The 10,584-nt window shown below is 36.6% G+C and overlaps 1 protein-coding gene and 1 pseudogene across 1 annotated transcript; one reads left to right on the plus strand and one right to left on the minus strand.

The window, feature by feature from the left end:
• The first annotated feature begins 3,353 nt into the window (after positions 1-3,353).
• On the plus strand, positions 3,354-4,778 carry LOC113332725. The gene is made up of 2 exons (XM_026579234.1): positions 3,354-4,275; positions 4,546-4,778. Exons 1-2 carry the CDS (start codon positions 3,387-3,389, stop codon positions 4,596-4,598), a joined length of 942 nt encoding a protein of 313 aa, XP_026435019.1. The 5' UTR covers positions 3,354-3,386; the 3' UTR covers positions 4,599-4,778.
• A 446-nt stretch (positions 4,779-5,224) lies between these two features.
• On the minus strand, positions 5,225-7,880 carry LOC113332782 (annotated as a pseudogene).
• Positions 7,881-10,584: the final 2,704 nt, after the last annotated feature.

The raw sequence follows: 10,584 nt of genomic DNA on the forward strand, positions 1-10,584 counted from the left end.
AATGACTTGAAGACTTCATTAGGATTGTGAAGCCAGACCCAACTATTTTCTCTGTAGTTGCGTGTTCTGATTGTGATTAAGTACTATCTTCTCTAAGATTTGCTCGAGATTTAATCTCCGGTAGTCAAGATAAAAAGTAGTCGCAAACATCTTTATCTCATCGTTTGTGATTCCACAATGTCTTGTTTCGCTTCCATACGATTAAGATTATTGTGAGGTGATTAATATTACTAGGATGTTCTTCGGGAATATAAGTCTGGTGTATCAATTGGTTCCTGTTCACCTTGATATATCAAAACACAAAACAAAACTCATAGGTATATCTGTGGGAGACAGATTTATCTATTCAATAGACTTTTTGTGAGAGACATATTGGTTTATCAAGTCATCGACTTTGGGTCGTAGCAACTCTTAGTTGTGGGTGAGATCAGCTAAGGGAATCAAGTGCACAGAGTCCTGCTGGGATTCAGAGGCGTAAGGAACGAGACTGCCTTTATCAATGTGAGATTGGTTAGGGCTCAACTACAGTCCAGTCCGAAGTTAACTTGGAGTAGGCTAGTGTCTGTAGCGGCTTAATACAGTGTGGTGTTCAAATTTGGACTAGGTCCCGGGATTTTTCTGCATTTGCGGTTTCCTCGTTAACAAAAATTTTGGTGTCTGTTTTATTTCATTTCCGCATTATATTGAATCCAACCTTTGGTTGTTGATTATATTGATTGACACTTGGATATTGGTTTTTGATACCGTCCAAGTTATTTCTTATATTGAATAAGGCTCGCAAATTCCTATTTGTTTGATTGCAGATAGAACTAAGAAATTGAGATATAACTCTTGGATATACCTTTCTTAAGATTGAGTCTGACTGTCTATTTGATTCTCTTGAAAGTATATTGGAGTTAGTCCATACAGATTTCTAAGCGAAATATTGGGTGTGGTTGTTAGACCCCCGCTTTTTCAAAATGTAGACTAGAAATCAAGATATGGTTTTGACAACTAAATTTGACAAGAAGCTTGATCAGTTGAATTTCTCTGATCAAGATAAAACTGTGTCTCCAAGGAGAGAAAGTTTTTCATCGAACGAAATTGTCAAGACTACCCATTCTAATTTCATCGAAACTTAGAGAGTCTGCTTCTATTGCAACAGTAAGAAAGTGTAAACTGAGGTTAAACAACTTTCAATTTGTCCATCTTCAAAACACCTTGGATTTGATTCTGAAAGGTGTTACTGATATTCAGATGTCTAAACCTCTCGAGGTAAGACCATATGCAAGCAATTCTGCTTCCAGGAATGTCAGCAGTTCATGGTCCACAAATAAGGGTAGTATGCAAAATCTGTTCAAAAAGAACTTTGTGACACCACCACAAATATGGGTTCAAAAGAATACCTATATACCTCAAAAAAGAGTGGAAAATTTTGAAACAACTCAACAAGCTAACCTGAATTTGATCAATACAGAATATAAAGATCTTATTGACAAACTGTCAGTTTCAAGACAATGGACTTCAGGTAAGAGTTCTAATCATGTTTCTTATTTTGATGACAGTAATTTTTATGATCATTTTTCACGTTTCAAAAGAAAGAGCAAAAGAAAACAATAGAAGTTTTCCAATGGTGAGTATACAACTCACCATTATGCAGACTAGGCACAACACATGAAACCTTATTCATAAAAATCCTGCTGGATAAGGATTACTGCGAAACAGGTGTACTATTTGTCTCAAGTAGTATTGGTTTTTGTTGGGCAACAATCTTATCTTATTGCAATTCCTTCATGTCTAGACCAATCAGTTTAGAGTGTTCGTACATTCTCTGATCAAAATCTTCTCATTAATATTAACTCTCTTGTGTTCTAAACTCATGTTTGTTGTGTTATGAATTCATTAATATTCAAGGAAGAATATCGGTTATTAAGGATGGTTGCAGTACATCGATGAATTGTTGTGTGCTCTTTATTTTATTTTATTTTAACTTTTTTTTCCTTCTCAGTATTGGGTTCCGAACCCCATTAGATAAATCGTTTCAATAAGGGTACATGGACCTTTTGCCTTGTGCAAAACCCTAATTTCTAAGTAGGGTCACGAACCATTATTCATCCCAGAGAATATCTTTTCCTTTATATGCCATAACTTGTGATTGAGAAATTCTCATCCAAGGTTCTGCAACTAAGCATGTCTCATATGTCTAGAATTCTTGAAAGCATGGAAAAAGCTCTTAATCGTGATGGTATTGAAATAAGAGGAAAGAAGAGAACGTTGGTCGTCGACGAAATTATTAATTCATCCGAAATTTCGTCTGATGTGAATTGCTACTTTGCCTATGATCATCAAGATATTGAACGAGAAGAGATGATGTCTGCTGAGTTGTTTATAATTTTCTTAAACAATTTGAAGAAGCAAAACTAGAACTTTTCTATTGACCTTGTTCTCATGAAATCTCATGTTCGTGAACTACTTAATGAGGATATTTGCTCTGAAGAGCTCGTGGATACAATTGATGACAAATTCAAGCCCTAAAAGATAGACTTTAGCTAAATTATGAAGACTATACGACAAAGAAGTATCTCTTGGTCGTTGGGCTGTTTGTCATCAAAATAAACCCATTTTGAGATAAATTACGATGCTCAGATTTTTAGCCTCCAGATAGGCTATAACTTGCTCATCTGCATCATATAAAAAATATTACAGCGCCTCAAACTTTTTGAACACTGCGTTATTTAAGTCTCTTGTTTTTAATTATGTTTCAAAACAAGTCAACCAGGTGGCTGTTGCACTAGCTCATAAAATTAATGCAAGTGCAACTTGTTCAAATGGCTATTATCGGCCTAGTAGTATCTTTGATATGTTGAACTCAGACATGCCTAGAGGCAGTATCAAGACATTGTGTATTTTTTCCCTGAAATTTTATCCTTTGCTTATCAGGGCCTTTATAGTGAATATTTAAGCACTTCACGGCAGTGTCCGTGGATAACTAGACATTTGATCTTTCGCCATGGATATTTAAATACACTGGAGCCAACAATGTCGTTAGGCACTGACACTTGCAGGAGAGCGGTGCAACAACATAAAATAGTCAAACTATAGAATGTAAGAGGGTTCTACATTTATGAAATCAAGGCATCTTTGAAAAGTTTCTAATCAAGAAATGAAATCTAACGAAGAAATCAAAAGTATCCAACACCGAAAGTAACAAAACCATATCCCCATAAAACTAAAGCACATGGTTCTCTCCCTTAAAAAAGGTAAGACTTAATACGTTATAGCTTAAGCTTAATATTCAATTCAGTTTAGAAACTCACTCATTACACCGATAAATAACACACTCCAACAACAATAAGCTCCCCTCCATTTGCATTCTTCTACCAAGTATTAACCACAGAAAAACAACCATGAGTATGTCCATTTCTCTCATTCTACCAATTTCTCTTATTTTCATAACCTTTCTCCCATTACTCATCACATCACAAACTTGTGAAAAACTATGTGGAGATCAAAAACTTAGATATCCATTTGGCAGTGCACAAGGTTGTGGTGATCCAAGATTTCAAAAATTCATAAAATGCGATCGTGCCCAACAAAAACTCATGCTAAATACCCATACGGGAACTTACCCCATTACTACTATTGATTATGACAATCTTATCATTTATATTCAAGATCCGTCAATGTCAACTTGTTCATCATCTCAACCTAGTAAAGGCTTTGGTCTAGATTGGGATGCACCTTTCACATTTCTAGATAGCAATGTTTTTGCTCTTCTTGACTGTTCAACAGCTTCTTCACCACTGTACACTTCAAGAAGTAGTCTAAACGGAAAAGGCACTAATAGTACTAGTGCCAGTGGTAATATAGTTCCGCTTTGTGATACTGAAGGTGCACCTATTTGTAGTCTTTTGTATTCATGTCCAACAATTAGTAGACTGAATCTGCCAATATCTACTTGTTGTGTTTACACACCTCTTGATTTAGGACCAGCTTATGAAATGGATTTGCGAAAGTTGGAATGTAGTTCTTATGCTTCGATTTATAGTTTTAATGGTCAAGAATCGAACCCACAGGGTTGGAAATACGGCATCGGTCTTGAATATAAATTTAGTGTTAAAAATGATTTTCCTAGTGCTTGTAGTATTTGTGAGAGAAGTAATGGAGTTTGTGGTTATACTGGAACTTATAACTCTTTCGTGTGTAATTGTGTTGGTGGAGCAAATACTACTTCTGATTGTTATTTTTCAGCTTCTTGGAGAAATGGCGCACAAAAGATTCTTCCATGGCAAATCCGTAAGTTTCTTACCCCCATCACCGACATGTACTTGCACTGTATATGATTTTTTTTGCTCATGTTTTAAATGAAGTTGTTGTGACCGTTTCGCTTTCTTAGTCTGCCTACTGAATAGGTTGGATATTAGGAGCTTCGACAATGCAAACAACCCCTATTTTCTAGTTATTTTCCTATCAACCAAACACGAATTTGTTTTCTTATATGAATATAGAGAATGGTAGGATTCTAATCATGAGTTTACTGCTCTGCTCCTTTTTCTTTCTTTGCAGGAACTTGGCTAATATCTTCATTCACATGGTTTCTCATTTGGATCATGTTTTAGATCTTGTAGAGGCATTGTGCATACGTAAGTCCCTAGACCAAGCTGGTGGATTATGATTGGAATGGTGTTTCATTAGGCTTTCTTGTTTTCTTACTATTGTTGTTGTAAAAGGCGTTACTATTGTTGTTGTAAAAGGCGAATTACAATTTGAAATGTGCTAGTTCAGCAAGACTTTGTTTTTTTTCAAAATTTTCTTGAATGCCTTGATATTTAAGAATGAGCTCGAAGTTCGTAGCCACCAACAATTGGTCATGATAGCAGACCCAATATTCAGGTATAAAATAGAACTTTTGAATGGTTATAAAATGCTTGGCAATGGTCCAATTTTGAACCACCAAAACAATTGAATCCAACTAGCAGTATAGGATTTCTTAATAGGCTGAGAGGGTTAGGGAGGAATAAGAAATATAAAAAAATGAAGCTTTCATGGGAGTGGGTTCTTTTTTCTGCCATTTTAAAGCATTTAAATCCTCTAAAACAAGAGTTTCTTCTATTATTTTGAGTCTCATTTTCCTGAAAAGCTCATGTGTCCCCATTTTCCGAGCAAAACCCAAACTTCGATGGAAGTTTTAACTGAAAATAACAATCAGACGTGTTGCTAGAAGAACGAAACAATGTACAGAAGGGTAAATAACGAGTGTATGTACTGTGTATATAAAACAACAGTTGCAACATATAAAGTAAGTTACAGTGAACTATTTTATTTAAGGGGAAAATATCGTTTGATCCTTTACTAGGACCTCTTGGTATTTCCTACTTTATTCAACACATCGACTAAAACACAAAATACAACACATGACGGGTAGTTTAGAACTCAAGTTGCCTAAATCGCTTGAAGTTCAATGGCAAGTCAGCCATGAGAGTCATGAGACCCTATCCTGCTGAACTAAGCTGAAACGTGTTCAGAACCCCATCCGTAGGGGCAGAAAGTTATGATATACTCATTAGAGGTACAACTTACCAATGGCGGAGGCGAATCAAAAGCATAACTATAGTAAGACGGGCAAGCATGTTTGAACATGTTGGAATACATGTTTGGTTTGCACTTGTTAGGATTTCCATAAGCGTTTCTGCAACAGAATATGTCAAGATTGTACGCCAAACACGCACTTTTGCAAGCTACCACCTTTCTGTCGCCATTTAACACTTGAAGCTCTTGTGGGCAAATCTTGTTCAGATCTTTTAAGCATCCACCAATATAACAATTGGATGCCTTTGATTTAGCAGAGACAGAGATTGGGACGTTGTAGCCGTCAACCAAACTTACATCATAGAAACTAGGGTTGTTACCTGGTTGCAGTGTAACCTGTCAAAATTTCCCATGTAAGAAACATATACTAGTGGGGGAGTCATGAAAAGTACGAGGATCACTACTGGAAGATCCAATTACAATATGATGTGTATCAGCATATCAGGTAGTTTTTAGGTTTGGGCTCTCTAACTAATTTAGGATCAAAGCTGGCAATAAAATTTTGGGATCCCCAGGTCCCAGTTCAAAAACTCAAATACGTTGAACCAAAACCTGGATGATTTTCTTTCGTGTTCCCCTTTTGGGATTCCAGATGCCTAAAAATTAGTTCTTATATTTAACTCCTAATGAAATAGAATAATCAAGAAAAGATAACAAATATGGAAGCATTTCTGAACCAGACAGATACCAACATAAAACAAGACAGGGACCAGTTATGGACCAAGTCTAGCTTCTCATGGCGGGGGTACTTTTTTGCTTATGAAAAAACTGAGTCAAAAGATATTCTAAGACTAACAATGAACTCATTTCACGCTCTTACTTACCTGCACAAGGGTAGCAGGGGGAGTCTTATGTTCCCATTACAAGCGATTTTTCCTCCACAGTCACCAGTTTGACAACAAGATTTCGTGTTAGAGGTAGAAGTGAAGTCACACCCAGTTCTTGCCCATATCCGACCATTCCATGTTGGGGGAGCTTGGATGCGTTTTGTCTGGCCTGACGGAAGAAAGAAACCGCCATCAGCTATTATCGGATACCCTACATTTGAGGCAGTTGCTGGCCATTAAGGGAATGTGCATTTGTTGCGCACATGGAATGTGACTGCATCTCCTTCAGCATGACCTGTAACATCATTTCATACAGAATAAGTTGCCAAAGTTGAAAACAACCCAAGGGGAAATATTTCTATCTATTAAACATTGAAATTAATGCTAAAAGAAGTAAAATAAACTGCAGTTACAGAAATTGTTATACATATCAAATAAAGTACCAGGAAACAGAAGATGTAATATCAGAAAGAATAATGATGTGGAGAATTGGTTTAGCTTCATTTTTCTTTTAGGTCAGTGTGGAAGAGAAAGTTAAGATTGTAAATGGCCTTTTATAGATGAAAGTGTTTAACAGTCAAGATATTGATGATGATCTTTTTCTTGAATTATAATTCAAGTTTTTAAGATATGTAACCTTTAGAGATAAGTTAAGAGACTATATATTTTCTGTCACAATGTGCTGCATTGGATGAAATCAAGATAACTAGATGAAGAAATGTGTAAAGTTCTAAAATCAATTTAATACCACAAGGTGGATCAAGTTATATGACCAAACGAAGAAAAAAGAAAAAAAAAGGTGAATCAAGGGTGAGTTATCTGTAGGACCCAAGAACCACCACAGACTACTAAAATCTGATCATTCTTTTCACACTTACATATTTGTGTAAGTCAGCATACCTAATTTCATTTATTGATACGCTATTCATCAATATAACAAATGTATGCCCACTGTGGAACTTAAAAGAAATTAGTGCTTGATAATATGCCAGCAGGGGTTGTGTCTAATCCATTGGCCACCAAGCTGTGAAAGTTTAAACCTAAAGAGTAAACGAATCTATAGATGAGATGACTTGTAATTCAATGATGACAAACTAATATGGAGACGGTGATGAACAAAGCCTATTACATCTATAAATCCTTCTAAGAAAATCTCCATGTATAGAGACATTGATTAACAAAAGGGAAATAGAAAACTTTACATATGCATAACAATTATTAATCAATCAATACAAATATTGGAAAAGAATTTACCAGAGTTCATGAAATGATTCTCTGAGTCAGTTGTGTTTGAGTCCAAGTGACTTCCGAAATAAAGAACACAACCTAGCCTTCCAAGATTAGATCCAAGGCTGCATTCCTTAAACAGGCATCTGTTTCATCACAGGTTTCACCTGCATCTCTTGTCAACCTAGCTTCACACAGAGCATGAATGATCAGTGTGTAGGACCTTGTTGTGGGTATCCCATGATTCATCAACTTCATTTTGCACATCATTTCAACAGCCCTGTCAATCTCATTAACAGCAGCACTGTAATAACCCTCACTTACAAACTTCCCAACTCGACAAAGAGCACCAATTATCGTGTGGTAAGTATACTACACATCGGGTCTACATTCTACAATGCAACTGTTTCATCCTATAGAAAGCCACCAACGCCTCCCATTAACCAATTTAAGGTTTCTTTGTTTCAGCGGTATCTTATGTCGTAACCCTTTTAGTCCACCTATTGATAGAACTTTGAAAGAAGAATCTAGGTATTGATATTAAAACTTCACAAATCCAACAGTCCCCTGAGGATTACACAGTTTGGTTGAAGAAGCTAATTTTGAATTGAACGATCTGTTTTCCAGAATTGCTGTGAGGATTGGATTTACAAATGAAATAAGAGATAATCTGAAATTGAAGGTAGCCTTTCTTTTCTCCTTGGGGGTGTTGGGCCGCTTGGGTGCTGCACCTATTTGGGTCTGGGGAAATGGCCAGGGAAAGTAAAATTTAGAAGTTGTCTAGAAACAATCTCAGTAGATCTATCATGCTTTTTGTTTGTTAGAGTCAATAGGTTTGATTTGGTCGAGTTAGTCTTGTTTGTGCTTGTTTAGAATTATCTTCCAGTTAGGATGTCGAATTAGTATTACGATAATCAATACAATGAATATCCAATTGAGTTTCAAAACGAACATTATTTTGACTATGACCATAGTGTGGATAGTGGTTTGGACCAACACCAACCTTTTGAAGGTTATGACTCATACCATGTGTAGATGGTGGATTTTCGACAAAGGCTAAATCTGTAAACTCATAATTATACGAAGCTCTGATTCAGCAATCAGACGTGAGTATCGAGACACGGGTCTCTCATCGAATTCTCAACGGAGAGTACCTTCTCTCAGAGTACATGTGGATATGTAGTCTCACAACTGGACAACGACATATCTCATGAATACTGAATACTTTCAGTGATTATTTCTATATAGCATCACGTGATGGACGGCTCCTAGACAGCTTGCTCTGCTAGTATAGAGCGATAACGTCTTCAGGAACAAACAACAAGTTTACCCTGACTATATAAAGGATATGACCTACCGACAAGCTCATATCGAGATAATTAATGCTCCTAGACAGCTTGCGCTGCTAGTATAGAGCCACAAAGTTAATTATTCCTAATTACAATTGCTCATATTCCATGGTCGAATCCACGACTGGTCCCATGGAATGGCAATAACAATTGTTTTGATTCTATGATCGAATCCACGACTTGATCTCATAGAATAGCAATAACTATATTATCTCATTACTCCGATTTCATGATCGAATCCACAACTGGTCTCATAAATGGTAATAGATAAATCTTAATTACTCCGATTCTATGGTCGAATCTACGATCCCATGGAATGGTAATGCTCACTTTATTGTTCTGAATTCGTAGTCGAATCCTCAGCTGATCCTATGAATTAATAATAAAAATTTTATTACTCAGTTTTGTGAATTGTTCTCCACTGGATTCCACAATTAGCAATAAATAATCAACAACCGGGCGTCTGAGCTACCTCTAAGTAAGCCCCGATTCAAATGATGAAGGTGTATCCAACGACGATACACTAACAGTCACCACACGAACGAGTATTTCAAAAATACAACGAAACGATGAACCTATGTAAAATAGAGAAGAAAATAATAAATAATTAAAAATATTGACCAGGGAGCTGGGAGCACGGACACACGACCAACCGACCGTGTCGTGGTCAATCCCACGCCAGTTTTATATTTTTAATGCATTTTTATTATTTTTCATGATTTGATGAAAATTCTCTCATTTTATCAAATTTCCTTCGTCTCGAGGAAACTCCTCGGTTTCATGGTACTTCCATAAATCCATAAAAAATAATATAAAATTAAGGAAAGGAGTATGGGGCGTGACCATTGGCCGACCGGCAATTCCTTGATCCCAACCGGCCCCACACCCACGGTTCCTTATTATTTTATTATTATTATTATTATTTCTCTAATTTCATGAAAAAACTCCTTGATTTCATGGTATTTTTGCACAAATCATCAAATAATAATAAAATAAAATAAATTATGAAAACTTGTGGACTCATCGTCCCATCAAACCACGAAGTCATCAATTGACTAACAAACCACGAGACGTCAATCGTGTCACTTGGGGGGATATCACTTAGGGTTTTGGTCTGGCGGTCTACGGCACGTGTGTTCAAACACACGATGGAATGTGAGCAAGTCGTGCAATCAATTAAAGGAATTCACGAGGTAGTGGGTGGAAAATCGACCAAGTCTCCACACGTTGAGCAACTGGTTTCAAATACGATCTCCACTTCCCCACTCCTTGATTCCATCAACTGTCACACTTCATGGAATCATGGTGTCTACAATTCCAGCAATATAAATAAGTCTCTGAATCATGATTGAATCATCATCAGTATCATCAATCTCACGTCTCATCGACAACACGAGATCATCAATTGAGCAATTACTCTCAATTGAGCAATTTCAATCATTCAGAGCTTATCATATTCAGAATTCACACACCCACAATCTTTGATTACCATTGATTCCATACATTTCTCAGCTTCCCTCCTACAGATCAACCCATCCTCTCTTGTGACCGAATTTACTCTGGAACGGTCATTGTCTTGATTTAGGCCGGAGTACTACACATTGATCTCTCGA

This window comes from Papaver somniferum, unplaced genomic scaffold (assembly GCF_003573695.1).
Source record: "Papaver somniferum cultivar HN1 unplaced genomic scaffold, ASM357369v1 unplaced-scaffold_132, whole genome shotgun sequence".
NCBI lineage: Eukaryota > Viridiplantae > Streptophyta > Magnoliopsida > Ranunculales > Papaveraceae > Papaver > Papaver somniferum.

Coding starts and splice junctions, on each gene's coding strand:
- LOC113332725 (XM_026579234.1), top strand. CDS start 3,387: ATGAGTATGTCCATTTCTCTCATTCTACCAATTTCTCTTATTTTCATA. Junction 4,276..4,545: donor GATTCTTCCATGGCAAATCC/GTAAGTTTCTTA, acceptor CTTTCTTTGCAG/GAACTTGGCTAATATCTTCA.